This window comes from Anser cygnoides, chromosome 25 (genome assembly GCF_040182565.1).
Source record: "Anser cygnoides isolate HZ-2024a breed goose chromosome 25, Taihu_goose_T2T_genome, whole genome shotgun sequence".
NCBI lineage: Eukaryota > Metazoa > Chordata > Aves > Anseriformes > Anatidae > Anser > Anser cygnoides.
Window position 1 is genome coordinate 1,724,852 of NC_089897.1, and position 18,451 is coordinate 1,743,302.

The 18,451-nt window shown below is 60.4% G+C and overlaps 1 protein-coding gene across 3 annotated transcripts; it reads left to right on the top strand.

Moving 5' to 3' along the window:
- Window positions 1–629: 629 nt before the first annotated feature.
- Window positions 630–18,004, top strand: PPARD (peroxisome proliferator activated receptor delta). Of its 3 annotated transcripts, XM_013197018.3 has the most exons (8): window positions 630–1,294; window positions 4,004–4,092; window positions 13,940–14,173; window positions 14,816–14,967; window positions 15,693–15,831; window positions 16,314–16,516; window positions 16,832–17,285; window positions 17,675–18,004. In XM_013197018.3, the coding sequence occupies exons 3-8, from the start codon at window positions 14,038–14,040 to the stop codon at window positions 17,920–17,922; spliced, it is 1,332 nt and encodes a 443-aa protein (XP_013052472.1). In that variant the 5' UTR covers window positions 630–1,294; window positions 4,004–4,092; window positions 13,940–14,037; the 3' UTR covers window positions 17,923–18,004. The 3 variants fall into 3 exon arrangements, with proteins under 3 accessions (XP_013052472.1, XP_047927059.1, XP_066838940.1); XM_048071102.2 differs by lacking the exon at window positions 630–1,294 and having other exon boundaries at window positions 3,561–4,092; window positions 16,835–17,285; XM_066982839.1 differs by lacking the exons at window positions 630–1,294; window positions 4,004–4,092 and adding an exon at window positions 4,170–4,730.
- The last annotated feature ends 447 nt before the right edge of the window (window positions 18,005–18,451 follow it).

The following is an 18,451-nucleotide window of genomic DNA, read 5'->3' on the forward strand; positions in this document are numbered from 1 at the left end:
GGCTGGGGGATGAGGGGGGTTTTGGGGGGTGTGAGGGTTTGGGGGGGATATGGGGGGCAGGGGGGGGTTGGGGAGCACGGGGGGGGGGACAAGGGGGGTTTGGGGGACGTGGGGGTGTGTGGGGTGACATTGGGGACAAGGGGGGGTGTGGGGGGGTGACAGTGGGGATGGGGTGGGTGTAGGGGTGTGGGGGGGGACGGGGGGGGCTCTCTGAGGGTGACAGGGCCCTGGGGGGGTCCTGGGGTGGGGTGTGGGGGGGTAAGGATTGGGTGCAGGGGCAGCTGGGTGACATCGGGGTGCGGGCGCTGCTTCTCCTCGGGGAATCGGGGAGAGGAGAGGGAGGGAGGGATGGGGGGGGGACGTGGTGAGGACAGGGTTGGGGGGCGAGGATGAGGACGGGGGGGGCCCATCCCCAAGGGCAGGTGTTGAGGAGGAGCCACCCGCTGCTTTCCGGGGCTGGGCTGCGAGGAGGAGAAGCTGGGGGCCGGGTGGCTCTGTGCCGGGATCCCCCCCCACCCCGGGGGTCCCAGGGGGCTCGTGGGCAGCACCTCGGTGGTCACGGAGGGGGGGGGACAGAGCCGGGGGGCTGCTGGCGGGGGGGGGGCTGTGGGGTGCCCAGCTCGGGGCCAGCAGCGTGGCTTGGCCATCGGGTGGGGACCCGGCGATGCCACCCCGTGCTCTGCTCCCCTTCCCGCTGCTGAGATCCTAAATAAAGGATTTTTATCGAGGAAAAAAAATATTTAAAAAGGGCAGAGAAAGCGCAGGGGCAGCTCGTCCCCGGGGAGGACGCGGTGCCCGAGGGGCTCAGCACCGCGCCGCGTCTGCGACCGCAGCCCAGTGCGGCGGGGCGGTGCTGGCTGGGCTGACTCCAGCTCCTAATTAGCCTAAAAAGCGCTCGTTAAAAAAAAAAAAGAAAAAAAAAAAGTCCTAGGTGAAAGGTAAAGCAGCGTGCAGAAGTAGGTGGCGGGACCTCTAAGCAAGCCCTGATTTAATTTTACCTCCTGCTTCCCTCCTTTGTTTTGTTCTTCCCACCTGCTGCGTTTTTTTTCCTTCCCTGTTGGCCCCCCCGGAGCCCTGTTATTGCGAACGGGGACCCGGGGGTCACTCTGAACTGCCGTTACCTCCCCTGTGTTGTGTGCTCGGAAGGGCTTCTCGCCTTGTTGCGCTTTCGAAAGCTTCTGCGCCGCCCGACTCCACCTCAGCCGAGGTTTAACTGCCCTGGTTGTTTATGATCAGAGAGGCTCCGAGGCGTTTAGAGAAGCCAGTGAATCGGGGTTCAATCCCTATTTACGAGGTAGGTGTGTCTGAGCGTCCCTGGGTGGGAAATCGAGGCGCGGAGGTGGCTGAGGGCGCAGCTTGGCTGGGGCCAGGAGGGGACAGGAGGGGACAGCAGCCCTCTGCGGCGTCCCCGGAGCATGCGGCGGCCGTCGACTGCGGTGCTTCGAGTGGCTTCGGGCAGCCTCGCCGGGTAACTCGCCTCCTCCGTCCGGCCTTGGCCGCCGTCCCTTCAAAATCTGTGCCGGGAAGCCTCGTGCTCGCTGGCAGATGTCAACCGGGGGGGAAGGAGGCGGTGTGGTGAGCCCCTGGGTGCTGGGGACCCCTCTGGGCAGGGGCTGGGGCTTTTCTGGAGCCCCCCGGGCAGGGATTGGGGCTTTGGAGCCCCCCATGCAGGGTTTGGGGCTTTGCTGGGAGCCTCCTGTGCAGGGATTGGGACTTTGGAGCCCCCCGGGCAGGGGCAGGGGCTTCACTGGGAGCCCCCCGTGCAAGGTTTGGGGCTTTTCTGGAGCCCCCCATGCAGGGATTGGGGCTTTGGAGCCCCCCATGCAGGGTTTGGGGCTTTGCTGGGAGCCTCCTGTGCAGGGAATGGGACTTTGGAACCCCCTGGGCAGGGGCTTCACTGGGAGCCCCCCATGCAGGGACAGGGGCTTTTCTGGAGCCCCCCATGCAAGGTTTGGGGCTTTTCTGGAGCCCCCCGTGCAGGGATTGGGGCATTGGAACCCCCCGGGCAGGGACAGGGGCTTCACTGGGAGCCCCCCCTGCAGGGATTGGGGATTTGGAGCCCCCCGTGCAAGGTTTGGGGCTCTTCTGGAGCCCCCCGTGCAGGGCCGGGGGCTTTGCAGGCGTCAGACACGCGGGCTCAGGGCAGCACCAGCCGTGCCCGATGCAGCAGGACCGAGGGCACGGCTGCGGTCAGCCCCGTAAGTCATCCCACATCCCGCGTCTGGTTTGTGACCCACTCCTCCCTCCTCCTGCTCTCTTTTTTTTTTTTTTTTTTCCGCGACTTCCCTCGCTGCCTTCAGCGGGGAATCCTTTTCCCCGTGAGCTCCCCGGGGCTCCCAGGGAGGGACGCGCCGGCAGCTCCCCGCTGAGCTGGTGCAAGCGCTGCCCGTGGGCACGCCCCGGCAGTTACCTGCGAGCAGGGCAAGGTGAGCCCGCAATTCGCTCCGAATTCCCGGCTCCGCCGCGCGCTGGGAGCGAGCTCGGGGTGTGATTCCTGCGCTCCCCGTGCGTGATTCATGCGCTCGTTGACACCGTCAACTTTTGTCACCGAGTCAGGGACGGGTTTTATTGCCGGTGGAGGTGAAGAAAGCCTGCTCCTGATGCGCCAGCGGGGCTGTAATGACTTTATTACCTCCCCTCACCAGGAAGGGGAACAAAAAGCCTTGTCTTGGGTGTCTGGGAAAAACCCCTTCCGTTCCAGGGGGGGGGACCTGCTGCAGCCGTAACGTCCTGCCGGTTTTATGGCCCCGCGCAGCAGAGGGCTGGGTGCTGGACCTCTGCCCCTTCACGTGGGCACGCGGTGATGCTGCGGCTCAGCCCCTTCCCTGCAGCACGGGGACAATTGCTTCCTTCAAGTTTGGTGTGTTGTTTTTTTTTATATATATATATTTTCTGTATTTCTGTTTCTGTATTTCTACTGCTCCGCGGGACAGGCGTTGTTTTACTGGCCCTCACACTTCGTGCCATCCCCTGGAGGTGCCTGGGGCTGCTCGGCCACGTAGGAAATGCCCTTCATACCCACCCTAGAAGCCTCTCCAGGAGCACGAGGCTTTGAGGGGCAGAGGATTTCCTTCCTTTCTTCCTGCCGTGCTGGGCAGGTGAAGCTCCGGGTGCTCGTCGCACGCGGGGTGTGCAGCACGGGGTGGGATTTGGTGCCGTGGGCTCCCCGGCCGGCGCTCGGCGGCCTCGCGGGTCTTGTTGCCCTGAAAGAGGCAGCGATAGGAGCGGGGCTTTTCCAGGGGGGTGGGAGGAGCAGCTGAGCCTGTGTCACGGCAGGGAGGGTACGCGGGTTCAAGTAGCATCATGTTCACAACATCTTTGTTTAATGCGTTAGTCCAGTTAGTCTGCATAACTGTGTCTAAAAATAGAGCATATTTTCTGTAAGTCCTCCAGGTCAGCCCCAGAAGCCGTGGTGGTTTTTGTTTTTTTTTTCCAGCGGTGGTCTCCTACTGCTCTCCTGTCTGAAATTAGCGCTATTCGCCACCTTAGCAGCAAAACCAGGAGGGGTGAGCTCCGTCAAATCCTCCAGTTTCAACAACCCGAGAAAGAGAGGGAGAGAGAGAGGTTCATTAAAATTGCAGGAACTCGCAGGCAGCCTCCAAAAGAGGGATTAAGCGAGCCGAGTAAACAAACGGCCTCGTGGCCACGCCAGCCTTTCCCAGCTGGGTCCGTGCGTTAGCATCGGCTTCGCTCGCGCACGGTGGGGGAAGTCGACCCGTCGAGGTGGCAGCCACGAGGCCGAGGCAGCGTCCCCGTGGGGGTCTCCCGGCTCCTAAAGCCCGAGGAGGGCTCCCGGGCGTCCCTGCAGGGGCGTCGGGGGCTCCGCTCCCGCTGCCTCCCCGCGGCGCCGGGGACTCGCCCCAGCAGATGGTTGCAGCGTGCGGTAGAGGGAGCGTGTGTTTAAATTTCGGAGACGTCGCTGGATCTGTCCCAGTTCTCCCGGCGGCATAAATATCTGGCCTTCGGCGCAGCCGGGGAACTTCGTGTTGTGTTCTCTTTGCAGATTGCTTCGCTGCTCGGCTCTCCGCGCTGACATGGTAACGGGACAGGGGCTTGCACCGGCGGGCAGACGGGGACAGCTGCTGCGGAGAGGTAACCCTTCCCTTTCGCGTGCCTGCCCTTCCAAAATGCTTTCTCTGTTTGTCTTTTAAAAAATTCGGGGTAGGGAAGAGCCCACGGAGGGTGACTTGCTTTCAGCAAGTTTCACTTTTGTCCGCGGGCTTAAACTTTCTCAAGTTTCTTTTTAAATCTGAATTCGGAGACTTATTCCCATTCGGTTTCTGAACAAAATCTTTTAAGGATTTTGCTTAGGAGCCTGCTGTAAGTATTGTGGTCTAATCCCGTTCCTCTGAGCCAGCTGCTGCCTTCGAAGCATAACAACTTCAAATTTGATCAGTTCGCTGGTTTTACGACTGAAATTGCTGCTCCGAGAGTGGGGAGGTCACGTGGGATGAGAGGCTGTGCTTAGGTAAATGTTCACCTACTTATCTGGACACGCGATCTGACACCGGCGCCGATAACATCGCTTGCTGCGTAACTGCCCCAGCAGCCAAAACTCCGCGGCTTACTGCAGAGCTGAAATAGTTTTGGAGGACGTGGCCCGGAGGGCTCAGCTCCTGCCCGTGGGGATGCTGACGTTCCTCGGAGTGGTCGCCCCGCACCCAAACGCCGTGCCCGGCTTCTAAACCCCTGCCAGGGCGGATTTATTTCCGCTGCAACAAGCGCCTAAGGTATTTAGCTGGACGGAGATGCGGTCTTTTGTATAAGTGTCTCCTCGAGCTTGTGCAACTGTTCTGCTCCCCCTGCTCTGGCGGTCGGGGCAGGGACTTCCGAGGAACCCCGCGGTGCTTGGGGAGGGTTTTGTGACGAGCCACACGAGGCTGAGCCGATGGGGAGGCATTGTTGTACAGAACTGCTTGCTGCCGATGTTAATGGGCTCTTTCTCTCTAGGGTCTTGCCTGCTGACAAATCCCTATTTCCATACAGTACATCGTGTCTTTTGGGGAATGATTTATCCGTGGCTCTTGAATTTGCGAACTGGAAATCTGCAAATGTTCTTGGAGGTGGAGGGGCTGGCGTGACAGGAGGCTCACGGAGCCCTCCGGGCAGCGGGACCCGACCCGCAAACGGTTTTTAATCGGGCGCGATGATGTCCCGGTGCTTATGGCTGAGGGGTTCTTTGCTGCCAGAACCCAGCCTGGCTCGCCCTGACCGTGCACTTCTCGAGCCGTTGGTTTATTTGTGGTTTGTGCTGGCTCCCGTGCTGATAGCCCCGGTCTGTCAGGCTGCGGAGCCGCTTTCACACGGGGCGTTGCGGAGCCGTCTCTGCTTTTCTAGAGGTGTCACTCCTCAGAGATGTACTACGTGTCACTGGCGCGATGATTTCTGAGACTGTGGGAAAGTCTAGACAAGCAGAAGTGATTTCCGTAGCGAGTATGAATGGGATTATTCTGCAGAAGAGCTATTTTCCTTTTTTTTTTTAATCTTACACTCCGAAATACCCTTGCGTTGGCAGAGTGCCTCGGAAATCACTTTCTCAAAGCAGGGTTTCGAGTGTAGCCATCGATGCCGGTGTGAACCCTTTTGGTCAAGGAGGTTGTGAAACACATCTTCCCCAAAACGAACGATTTTTGGATGCTGTTCACTGAGCCCTGCGTGACTGCAAGACTGCAGAAGAGAACTGACTCAAGACGGGTCTTAGTTTCGGGATGACTTCTTGAAATGCTCTGACGTTCAGTGCTGCAGTCACAGCGTCTGAAAAATGTCTGGGTCCTCCAGGACTCAGCTGAGAGCTTGTGAACGTGGGGCCGTTTGGGCCAGGTGTGTGTTGGGGTGCTGCGGATCCCCCGCACGGGTCCCGCTCTGAAGCGTGAGCTTTGAGGCTGGGGTTTTTAGGAAATCCTGCCTGAGAAGAGGTGTCGGGGTCCGAGCCCGAGCCAGAAATGTGAATGTTTCTCGTGGTGCTGGGTCGTGCCGGAGCACGCCTTTGAGGCTTGCGGATAGCATCAGGCAGATAATGCTCGTGCTAACCAGAAGCTGTGCCCTCCTGAAGCGTTTTTTGGTTTACCCCGGTCTGGGAACTGGAACTCCGCACACAAAACGCAGAACGTGCAAGTTCAAACCCCGAGCAGAGATGTGGCATGTGACGGGGAATGGTGCTGGTGGTGCAAAAGGGCAGGTGAGCTCTCCTGCCTGAGCCGATAGGGGTTTTTATTTTTATTATTTTGATAATCTGTTAAGACAAACTTCGCTGTGAAACGTACTGCTGCTAATGAAAGTCTCGTCAGGAAAGGTTTTGTCGTGCTGAAGAAGGGACGGGTGAGATGGCTTCAAAATAACCGAGGTTTGCTGCAGCCACCTCAGTGACGGAAACCTAGGCTTAACTCTCTGTCCTGGCTGATTTTTAGAACTTTTTTTTTTTAATGCAAGTCCAAATATCGTCTTAATGCAAATCTGAAACGTTTCTGAAATCCCCCAATCTGCTTTCTACCTCTACGTTAATTATATGGATGCTGCCAGAGCTGTTGGACCATGGAAACTGTCTGCCCCATGGGCGCTGGTGGTGAGGGACCCACGTGCCATAAAGCCATGGGTTCTCGTGTCTGCGGGGCAGGCGTTGTGCTGTGGGACTTGGGGACACTGGGGGCTCTGGCAAAGAGCTGTCGGTGAGCACGAGCTCGGGGTTGGAGCTGGCTGTCGGGAAGCGGTGGTCGTGGTCTCGCTTCAGATCTCTGCTTCTCCTTCTGCTGGTGCCCAGGACGTGAGGGTGTTAGGAGAGGTGCTGATGCTTTGCTCCAGTGTTTCCTAGGGGCTGAGGCAGGAATCCAAAGGGACAGGAGCACGCCGAGGTCCTCTCCCTGGCGGGGCTGTCCTGCCGGGACCGCGTTTAGTCGCTGCTCGCATCGCTGCCGAAAACGCAGGGAAACCTCCGTCCCTCTGGCCGGCTCTTGCTGCGTGAACGTGGCCAAAAATAGTAAGGAAACACAGTTCTGCTCCGAATTCCTGAGAGGGTGTTGAACTAGTTTGTTACACAAAGTTATCTTAACGCTCTCTGGAGTTGTCCGTGAGGAGACAGAGGCAAGCTTGGATTTACTCCTCGTTCCCTGCTCCGCGTTCGAAGGAGAGGTGAAGCGAAGGTTTGTTCTGTTCCAGCGCGTGCGTTCCCAGCCCCTGCTGAATCATCTGAACTCGTGCCTGGGCATAATCGCTCACTGTCAGCTGCGTCCTGGGATCAGGGCTGAATGCCTGGTGCCCGGGATATTTTGCTAAGGTCTACAAAACACGTAGCACGTTTCTGGGAGCCCGAGTGTAAGCACAACAAACTTACAGCCTGGTAGATTTAGCCCACGGGATCTCAGCCGCTGCGAAGAGGAGGGGGTTTGGTAACGTTTTGGAGGTTTGGTGACGTTTTTGAGGGTGATTCCTGGATTTGGGAGCTCTGGCCACCTGGCACTGGGGCTTCCTGGCCTCTTGGGTATTTGGCTCCTGCCGACGGGCTGCCCGCGTGTGCCTGTGATTCAGAGCAGTGGATGCCCTGGCCTGCTGCCGCGTTTCTGCTGTTCCCCCGTCTCTTTTCCAGGGATCTGATTGCCCCGGGGGTGACGCTCGCTGGTGTCCCGGTGACATTGAGGCTTTGGGAAGAACCACGCCAGGCTCGGGCGCGAGGTGTTCCCACGAGTCAGGCACTCTGACTCCAGGGTTAGCAGCGGCACCGCGCTCCGCTTGCTTTTTTCCTGGTTTTCCCTTTAAACGTTGCTCTGAGCCCGTGCCCGCTGTTTTCCTCGGGAAGCCTTGTTGCTGTTCCCTCCCTGTCAGCCCTGTTCTATAATTACTGATGTTCCCGAAACCAGATCCTCCCACGTGGCCTGCTCCGCTTCGGGGGGACGAGGGCTCTGTAAGCAAACCCAGCGCCCTGGAGCGACGCGCGGGGGGCTCGGGGCTCAGAGAGCCCCAGCTTCCAGCAGGTCGACGGGCTCCGAGCCGCCAAACTTCTCTCCTTTCGGGATGGAGAAGGGGAACGCTTCCCAGGCGGCTCCTCTGCACTTCCAGGGAGGCAGCAGGGATGTGGAAGGCAGCGCCTGCCCGCTGGGCGACGTCGTGCTGGGCACCGGCTCCGTATGGAGCTGGGACAGGGCCGTGGGGTCGGGGTCTCTTGCTGGCACCTAACCCTCTGAGCTGCCTCGTGTCTCCCCCCAGCAGCGCTTGAAGGCCGCGTGCCGAGCTCGAAGCGCTGTCCCCAAAGCACCGTCCTCGCGGGGGGGACAGCCCCAGGCAGGAGGGGGAACGCATCGCCCAGCATCGGCATCGCAGGAAGGGTCGGGCCGCCTCCGCTGTGCCCTGCCGGGAGCTGGGACGGGCCTCTCTCATTACCGGACTTAACGATCTTCTCAAATGGCACCAAGTCTGTGCAGTTTCCAGTGCCGAGCAGCCCCCGGCGGTGTCACCTTTCGGGTACCTGCTTGTTTCCTGGCTGCCGTCCTCGTCCCGGCCCGGCCGGCCACGCGCACCCCCTGCCCCTGCCTGCTCCGGGCTGTCCTGAGCTGACAGCAAAACACAACCGCCGGCTGGCACTTGCCAGCCCGAGCCCTGCCAGTTTGCTCGCTGAAAGCCCTCCTGGAAACGCTTCATATGGGAATGTGCAGGGGGAGGAGAGGGTCACGAGCAGCGCGGCGCGCTGGGCCGGGGGCGGGCGGGCGAGCGTGACTGGGAACAGGTGTCCGAATCCGTACCACGGGAATAAACAATGACGCTTGGCACCGATGTCCAAAACATGCCGTCTCTGTGAGCTAATGCAGCGAGGAAAGGACCGGGAAGGAAGCGCTGCAGGACCCGGTTAGCATGATTTTGGATGACGGAGGAAGTAGAGGTATGGGGGGCGGCAGGAGCTGCTGAAGGTCACGGAGCAGAACTTCGGGGAAGAGCTCGAGACCGTCGCCCCTTTTGTGGAAGAGAGCTGCAGATCCTGGCTCGTCCGAGGCTGAGGAGAGCCAGGAGTGTAGGGCTGAGCCCTGCAGGAGCATTAACCCTCTTCCAAAGAAAACCCAGTGCCGGTGAGAAAGCAGGAAGCTCCTTTCAGATCAAAATGTGATCTAGTTTTTTTTGGGGACGATTGCGGCGCAAAAAGAGAAGGATCCAGTGAGTTTCATAACTCTCCGACTTTTTTTTTTTTTTTCTCAGTGGCCAGGAAGTGGATGAGTTCAAACACGCAGGCGACGTGTGATTCATATTGGCAAGCCTGGCCGCTCGAGGCAAGCGAGGGAACCTCCTGCGCTCCTCCGTCGCGTGTTCCCGAGTAATTAGCAGCACGGCGGTAATAGCAGCTCGGGCAGCACCCTGCTGCTGCCTCGGCTGGGCTGGCGCTTGGTGAAAAGCAACCTGCAGTGAGGACAAGGGGCTGGACATCTGCAGCGTCGGAGCAGATGCTTTAATTTCTCTCAGGCCCCGAGTAGCAGTGCTGGCCAGGGCCGGGTGCCGCGGCGCGGGGCGAAGGTTTCTTCCCCGCCAGCTCCAGTAGTTCACTTCTGCACGGAGCTGCCTGGCGGCCAAGGCTTCTGAGTAAGGGAGGAAACGCTGGGGTAGTAAGCGCTGCCGAGATCTCGTTAGCTAATGAATAGGTGCGTCGGTCTTTCAGGAACAAAAACAAAACACGTTTTCATTGTTTGTCTCTGTGGATTTTTTGCACTTAGTTACCTTTCCTGTGTTGCAGCGTCTGCTGAGCTCTTATATGGCTTTTATTAGGAGTAGCTGACGTGCAGGAGGGGGAACAGAAACTGGTACTCGATCAGCAGATACCCGAAGTGGTGACACAACCCAAGGGATGTCTGCAAATAATGGCCAATGAACAACCACCACATTTTTTTACGGATTCAGCTCCGTTTTTTGGTATATTTGATGTGTGCTCCATGTCACAGAAAATGCTGCTGTCCGGTGCCAAATTCACAACCAACAGAATCCTTCCGAAGGGATTCACTTCTGTTGACTGTGAATTTGTCTGATGTTTTCATCCAGATGAACAAAAACACGAGCCAGAAGTGCTTCCGTGGTAAATCGGTCTCCTTTCGCGCTTCCTGGTCGCCTCCCTTAGGGTAACTCGAACAACTTCGAGTGGGTCAACCTTGTGACCTGTCCCTTGGGAGGTTGGGACGTTTTTTGGCGCTCTGCTTTGCCTGGAAACTTCCCTCTTCCAGGGAGGAGCCTCGTCTGGCGACACTACAACAGGGACTTGTCGGGGAGCTGCCTCCCACCCCGTCCGTATAAAAATATTAGAACCGAATGTGCCCTCCCCTGGAGGGGAACGGGGCAGGAGTCCTCCCCACCCCAGCGAGCGTGTCGAAATGACTTCTTCTTTGAAACTACACCTGTTTGAAAGATGACGTCCTTCTAATTATGAGCACTTCCTCGCTCCCTCGGTGGCTGCCAGCACCCTGGTGTCCGTGTCGCAGCGCACGTCCCCTCCTTGCTGATGCTTCGCTCCACGGGCAGCCGCGTAACAGCGGCCGCGTCGCCCCGCCAGCCCTGCCACGCACCAGCCACGGGGCACTGGGCGCTTCCTGGCTCGTGTGTCAGCTTCTGCTGTCTCTGAACGTAGCTCTGAGCCTTAAATGCCGATTTGCTGCCAGGAGCTGCCTGGCCAGAAGCATGCAAGTACCCCGTGCTGAGGAAGACGCGGGTCCTGACCGGCTCTGGAGAAGCGCTGCCGTCAGGCACTGGGTCCGTGCTGCACATGAGGCTGGAGATTTGTCTCCTCTTAACCGTGCAAGCCCTGGCGTGCCAGCTTTTTTTTTATTTTTTTTTAAGCTATTTCCCCCTTGTCTTGTGTGCCACGCTTCTTCCCCGCTTTCCTGCCGTGTCATTCCGCCTGGCAGAGGGCTCGGCTCCGGCTTCTGGTAAAGAAAAACTTGGTGCCGGCACTGTTGGCAGCGTGGGAGCTGCGAGGGGGACACCCGGCAGCGTCTGCCCGAGCGCAGAGCCTTCGTGCACAGCAGCCGGCCCAACGTCCCCCGGCTGCCAAAGCTTTGAACGGCGTTGGGCCAAGGCAGAGCAAGTCACGAGGTGCTCGCCCTCTTGCTCGTTCCCATCCTGTGGGAAGAGGAAGGGAAACAGATTTGCCCGATTTTCCGGAGAAGCTTAGGAAGGAATTCGCAGTGCCTGTCCCCGTTTCCATCCTCGCTTTCCATCGCTGCTCCCATCACGGCTGCCAGATGGAAAAAGGGGGCGGCTGCGCCGGGCAGGAACCTCTGCCCCACTCCTGCTCGTGCGCCGTGATGGACCGGGGGCAGGTTTAGCCCAGGGAAGGAAACCGCCTTGTTCCTTGCCCTGCCTGGAGACGTGGAGGCACCGAGCTGCAGGGAGCTCCTGGAGGTGAGAAGGGCCCTTTGGGGCACCCTCTGCCCTCCGCACAGCCGTCCCTGGTGCCGTCCCACAAAGGTGTGGGGCTGGGCAGGGTCCGCACCCTCTGTCCGTGCTCCGACGCCAAACCACGGGGCTCGCAGGGGGGCTGGCACGGCTCTTTTGCGCTCGCCGCTGTAATCCTGCGCAAACACTTCCAGTCCTCAAAGGCTCGCCTTTGTTCGGGCTGGCAGGAGGGAAGGGAGGGAATCTCCCCGGTGTCTGGGGCTGAATAAAGCATCCCGGAGGCTGGCACGGTCGTTTGCTCTCTGCACGTGCCGCAAGAATCCAGCGCTAAAAGGAATCAAGCAAGCTTTTTCGCTGATTTTGATCAAGGCAGCGCTGGTTTGTTCTTTATACCAAGCTCAACGCGTCCAGCTGAAAGAAACTAAAGGCTCGGCGGTCTCCGCATGGAGCCAGGTTTGGCCGCTGCCCCATCCCGCAGGGGCCTGGGGTCCGCACGTCCCCTGCAGACACGCAGAGGCCTGGCCCCTGCCTGGCTTTCCCCGGGCTGCGGCTGCCCAGCCTTTCATCTGCTGGAGGCAGGGGGTGCAGCCGGCCGGGTGGAATTAATCCCTCTCCCCCGCTCCTCTGCCTCTATCGCCGTTGTTTGGAAAACAGGGGAACGGCTCCGGGAAAGGCAGGTGTGCAAACAGCTCCCGCAGCTCCCCTCTGCCCAGGCCCCTCTGCTCTTGGCCTGCGAGAAGATATTAAAACAATAAATTCAGAGCTTTCCGGCGAGAGCTTTCCTCCTGCTGGCTCTCCAGCCGCTCTCGAAGGCTGGGACCTGAGTCCTTGCCCTTCCCCTGGCACCCTTGCCCGCACGGCGCACTGTCCTGTGGGGTTGCTTTGGTGGCTCGTGGGGTGCGAGGCCCTGCATGGCCCCAGCGTGCCGGGGACGCAGCCGGAGAACTGAGTCCCTGCGGGGGCCGAGGAGGCGAAGCAGAGACTACGTCCGCAAAGGGTTTAAGTGCTTGCCTCTCCTGGTGGATGCCAGAGCCAAAGGAGAGCTAAAGACAAGCTCAGTAAGGTGCTGCTGGCTGTGTTTTCCGCTGGAGGCCGGTTCCTCCTGCCGCAGCCTTCCCCCGCTGACTGCCGTGCCGGGCAAAAGCATTTTCCTGATGTTTGTGCGTTTATATAGAGCCTTAAAAAAGGTCCGGCTCGTTACCCTCCGCCTCTGACGAATAGGTTTGCCTGCCTGGATGCCCTGCCCCACGTGTGAGCGGCGGCCAAGGGTAACAGAGCCCGTGAGAGGTGCCTCAGCGCTGCCCGGGAGGCGCGGGCAGGGAGCGCCGCGCTCGGTCGAGCCCCCTGCCCCTGTCCCCGCTCCTCGAAACGGAGCCGGGTGCGACCTCGGGCCCCGTGGCTCCGAATTCGCGGCGAGGTGTCCCCGGGCCGCGGTCCTGCGGCGGCTCCTGCGGGTGCCCGTGCTGCTGGCTCGGCAGCGTGTCGATGTCCGGCCTCTCCTTCGGGGGGGTTCGTCCTCCCCTTGGGGTCACGGCCGCGCGTGGTCGTGGGGTGCCCTCGTGCAAGAGCCCTGCAGGTGGCTTACACGGGGGGCAGGCGCGAGGATGCTCCAGGAGCTGAACTGGTGTCTGTTAATTGAGGCTCCGTGGAAATAGAGCAACGGGTCCTGCGCTTTGTGATAGCTCCTGGAAGGAAATGGCTGCAGCTCTGCGCCGGCCGTGCTGGAGCAAGAGTCAGGGCTGGAGGCAGAGGCGCTGCGACGCGGCACCGGGCGAGAGCCGGCTGGGCTCGGGGCGCGGGGAACGGCCCGGCCTCGGCACCCGCGGCACGGTGCTCGCGATGGACGAGCACAAACAAGGAGAGGAAACATGGGGGGGGGGAAAGGGGCCCGTGGCCACCCTCCCACAGGAAGCCCCGGATTAGGACAGGGCTGGGCCGTGCAGCCGGTGCGATCGCGCTGCCGGACCCCGCGGCTGAGCTCGGCCCGGCGGCTCTTGGCAGGGGAGCCGGGGCTGGTTACAACGCGATGAGTGAAAACAAACACCAGCGCCGTGACGGGAAGGAACGGCGGGGCAGGGGCCGGCAGGAAGCCGTCCGTCTCGCAGACGGCTCGCGTGGGTCTGGGGTTTTTTGGCCACCGCGCCGAGCCCTGCTCCTGCCCCCATCAGCCGCTGTCCTCGCCCCGTTGTCAGGCTGAGGGTGGAGCCTGAAGCCGAAAAATGAAGGATCCTGATCTTTCTGCTAGCGGTGGCTCTGCCAAACCTCGGCCTTGGCTGCCACCGGGACACTGCCCAGGGCACTGGTGGCTTCGGGGGATGTTGCCCGGGGCAGCGTCTCCGCTGCGGGACCTGCAGGGCAGGGAGCACCGGCCCCGGGTTCCTGGTTTGTGTCCCAGGATCTGTCTGCTGGGCTTTGAACACGATCCCAGCGAGGTTTCGCTTCCCTGAGCCCTGCAGAGCACCAGAGAAAAGCCCCAGGGGGGGGGACGGGGGGGTGCTGCTTGTCTCCCTGGATAAGATGAAGCAGAGCAGGGCTGCTGTGGCAGCTCCTGCGCCTGACGCCGTGCCTCTCCCCCTGTCCGCAGGCTAGTGCACCAGCCTGGCAGGGTCCATCTCGGCTAGACGCGGATGATGCCAGAGCTATGACAGGGATTGCAGTCTTGGCACTGAGGGGTGATCGATTATGGAACAACTACAGGAGGAAGTACCTGAGGTCAGGGAAGAGGAGGAGGAAGAGGAAGAGGCAGTGATGGTGGCCAGCGGAGCCTCAGACCCAAGTGCAGGACCAGACAGCTCGCTGCCTTCGAGCAGCTACACAGGTGAGTGGAGCCCCGGGAGGATCCAGGCTGCAGCCACGTCCTCCAGACAGCGTGCTCAAGGCAAAGGGCACCGGGTCTGCACGCGAAAGGGGCTTGGCTCGGTTTAATTTCCTCCGTTTGTGAAATAATTCATTGAGGGCCAAGTTACGGAGAAGTATTTCTTTCTCTGCGGTCACCGCACAGCCGCTGGCAGCAGGCTGGGAGGTGGCAACGAGGCCAGGAGGGGAAGGTTGTGCCCCGGAGGGTGCGAGGGGGAGAGGGGAGGGCTCCTGGGGTGCCTGAGAACCCTTCCCTGGCTGCTCCTGGAAATCCTGGGTGCAAACCGATCGTAGGAGCCGGGAGAGAATTTTCGTTGTTCCTGTGCCAGCCCTGTGCCAGCTGCCTGGCAAATCTGCTGGTGGGATTTCGCTGCCTAAACATGAATGCCAGAGGAAGAAATCAGAGCTGATGTGGAGTCTCCTCGCTGCTGGGAACACTTGGCTCTATACAGGGCACCAGCCTGTGCCCAGTGCCTGATCTCAGAGGTTAACTGCCCGAGCGACGGGCTGGGAAGTGCTGGAAGTCCCTCCAGCCACGGGGTTAGATGTGATGCTGTGCTTGTGGCTACTGCACAACAGGCTGCCTCCCCTCGTGTGTTTGCAGACCTTTCACAGAGCTCCTCTCCCTCCCTGTCGGACCAACTGCAGATGGGCTGCGAGGAGGCGGCCTCGGGAGCGCTGAACGTGGAGTGCAGGGTCTGCGGGGACAAAGCCTCGGGGTTCCACTACGGCGTGCACGCCTGCGAGGGCTGCAAGGTGCGTCCGCCCTGCAGGGGCTGGGTTCGGCAACAGCGAGCAGAGCTGAGAGCCTGGGGAAGAGCGGTGGCTCTTCGGGCAAGCAGGTCCTCGGCAAAGCAGGGATGCGGGATGAAATGGCTACAAAAATCGCTTGCAACCTGCCCAGAGAGCGGACAGGCAGGCACACAAACGCTGTCCTGAAGGAGGCGGCTGAGATGTGTACGACCCAAATCTCACTGCGTCGTGCTTTACTTTGTAAGGCAAATCCTCCTGTCCGCCTGGGGACTCCGGCTTTGCTTTTCAAGATGCTGGCTGTGCTGCGGACCAGCAGCGAGCTGCCTGCTTGTCCCCTGGGACCGCTGGCCGCAGCTTGGCTCTGCCTCTGAAATTCTTTCCCCCACAGCAGATGCCAGCGGGGCTGCGTTAGCGGCCCGGGCCCTGCCAGACATTCCTGCGGGCCCGCAGCCCGCTCCTCCATCCCTCCCTGCAGGCTGCCCGCAGTATCACACGCCCGGCTCCCGGTGTGCTTCCTCCTCTGCAGCCCCCTTCTCCCACCACCACACCACCTCTCCTTGTGGTCGAGGCTCTGCTTGCGCTGAAAATACCCGGTGGAGGAGGAGGGGGCTGAGCCTCTGTGAGGCCGCTGGGGATAATAAATCAGCCCGGCCCCGAAACACGGGTGCTAACGCCGCTGTTCCCTTGTCCCCCTGCTCCGCGTCCCCCCGTGCGCTGCCTGCTCGCAGGGCTTCTTCCGCCGGACAATCCGCATGAAGCTGGAGTACGAGAAGTGTGAGCGGAGCTGCAAGATTCAGAAGAAGAACAGGAACAAGTGCCAGTACTGCCGCTTCCAGAAATGCCTCTCGCTGGGCATGTCACATAACGGTGAGTGGCACCCTTGTCCCCAGGCCTGCCCACGGGAGCTTCCTCCCGGGGATTCACACGGGGAGGCCAGATGGAGCTCGCTTCATCCCGTGGCTCTTTTTTTTTGCCAGGGAATCATCTTCTTTGAAGTGGCAAAAGTGCCACAAAAGTGAAGCACAAAAGTGCTTCGGGCTTTTGTCTCTTTCATCCATGCCTTCCCTACAAGAAGGGGCTCTTTGTTCCTGCCGTGCAGGCCGGCCGGTGGCACAGGGCTCTTCCCTCCAGGTTGGCCCAGCAGGAACTGTGCACTCAGATTGCTTTCCTGTGGCTGGGATCTTTAAACCTGAGGCGTAACCGTCCTGTTCCTGGCCGAGCCAAAGTGTTTATGTGGGAAGAAGCAGGGCTTGCGAGAGAACCCAGATGAGCAGGGATGGGAGCCCAGCGTGGGGCTGTGCTGGCGCGGGTAGCGGTGCTGGCGGGCTCACTGGTTTTGCTCCTCGCAGCGATCCGCTTCGGCCGCATGCCGGAGGCAGAGAAGAGGAAGCTGGTGGCGGGGCTGACGGCGAGCGAGATCAGCTGCCAGAACCCGCAGGTGGCCGACCTGAAAGCTTTCTCCAAGCACATCTACAACGCCTACCTGAAAAACTTCAACATGACCAAAAAGAAGGCGAGAGGTATCTTGACCGGGAAGGCCAGCAGCACCCCAGTAAGTTCCCCCCCCAGGGCAAACGGGGCTGGCCGCAGCCGGTGCGGGGGGCTCTTCTCTGGGCGAGGACGTGCGCCTCGCTCCTGCTGTCGCTATTGCACGTGCACCACTTCCCAGCTGCAGCTCCGTGGGCTCTGCACGCCCTGCCCTCGCTGCTTTGCACACTTGTGTGGGTGTGTGCGGGTGCTGTTTGCCTGGGCCCCTCAGCCCCAGCAGGAGAAAACAGCGAACGGACAGGCAAATGCAGGTGTCCTGGGCAGGGCTCGTAGCTCGAGTCCCCGTGGCAGGTTCCTGACCGCTTGCTTCTCTTTCAAGCAGCCTTTTGTGATCCACGACATGGACACCTTGTGGCAAGCGGAGAAGGGGCTGGTCTGGAAGCAGCTGGTGAACGGGATTCCCCCCTACAAGGAGATCGGAGTGCACGTCTTCTACCGCTGCCAGTGCACCACGGTCGAGACCGTGCGGGAGCTCACCGAGTTCGCCAAGAGCATCCCCAGCTTCGTAGGCCTCTACTTGAACGACCAAGTGACTTTGCTGAAGTACGGGGTGCACGAGGCCATCTTTGCCATGCTGGCCTCCATCATGAACAAGGATGGGCTGCTGGTGGCCAACGGGAACGGCTTTGTGACCCGCGAGTTCCTGCGTAGCCTGCGCAAGCCCTTCAACGAGATCATGGAGCCCAAATTCGAGTTTGCTGTGAAGTTCAACGCGCTGGAGCTGGATGACAGCGACCTGTCTCTGTTTGTGGCTGCCATTATCCTGTGTGGAGGTGAGCGGGTGCTCTCGGCCCTGCGGGAGTCAGGAAGAGCCCTCCCGAACCGAGGGGGCCGGGGAGGGCTGGGCTGCTGCTTCAGCAGGGGTTTTGCTGGCTGACATCAGCCAGGGGGGTCTTCGGGGAGCAGGAGAAGACCTGAATAGTTCTGACACCAAAAATTCTCCGTGGCGGCGATGCCAGGCACGCCGGGACCAGGCGCCATCCCTTTCTCACAGGCTGCTGCGGGACACGTGCTCCGCGGGCACGCGTTTTTCCCCTTATCTGGTTGACCGGGTTGCAGTCCCTGTGGGTGGGTTTCAGTCCCCATCGCCACGCCTCCAGGAGCAGCATGTGCTTCGGAGGGCCACCCCGTAACGCCCCGCTGCCGTGCTTCCTCTCCGCAGACCGTCCTGGCCTGATGAACGTGAAGCAGGTGGAGGAGATCCAGGACAACATCCTGCGGGCGCTGGAGTTCCACCTGCAGTCCAACCACCCGGACGCCCAGTACCTCTTCCCCAAGCTGCTGCAGAAGATGGCCGACCTGCGGCAGCTGGTGACGGAGCACGCCCAGCTGGTGCAGAAGATCAAGAAGACGGAGACCGAGACCTCTCTGCACCCGCTTCTTCAGGAGATCTACAAGGACATGTACTGAGGACCTGTTATTTATGAGAATGAAGCCATGGATTCCCAGCAGGACTCTTTGTACAAAAACAAAGAAAACCTTTCCCCACGTCTTCCGTTTCTTCTACTGGAAACTCTTTTTCTACACGACCCCAACGTACGGTACACAGGGCAGGACGCCGTAAGGTTTCGCAGCCGCCACCTGGTAGGCCGGGGGGCTTCCGTTAACACACACTAACGAAATTTAGAGGCAAACCCTAAGCTACCGTTTCCGTTACTGCGGCCCTGCTCTTCAGCTGCTCCCCGGGGGCCCCTGGAGCGGCCGGACGGTTCACACGGCGAGGACAGCGGGGTTCCTGCGGCAGCCTGGGGACAGCGGGGTTGCTCCGGTCGTTCAGAGGCCCGAGCGTGGCGCGGTCGTCGAGCAGGGCCAGCAGCAGCACTTAGAGCGTGTCGTGGTTGTCTTTTTTTGTATTGCACTCCGAAGATGTGGTCCTGAGCCTAGGACGGCGTCACGAAAGGAAGTTTCTCTCTTTTCCCAAAGAAAAACCAGAGTGTTT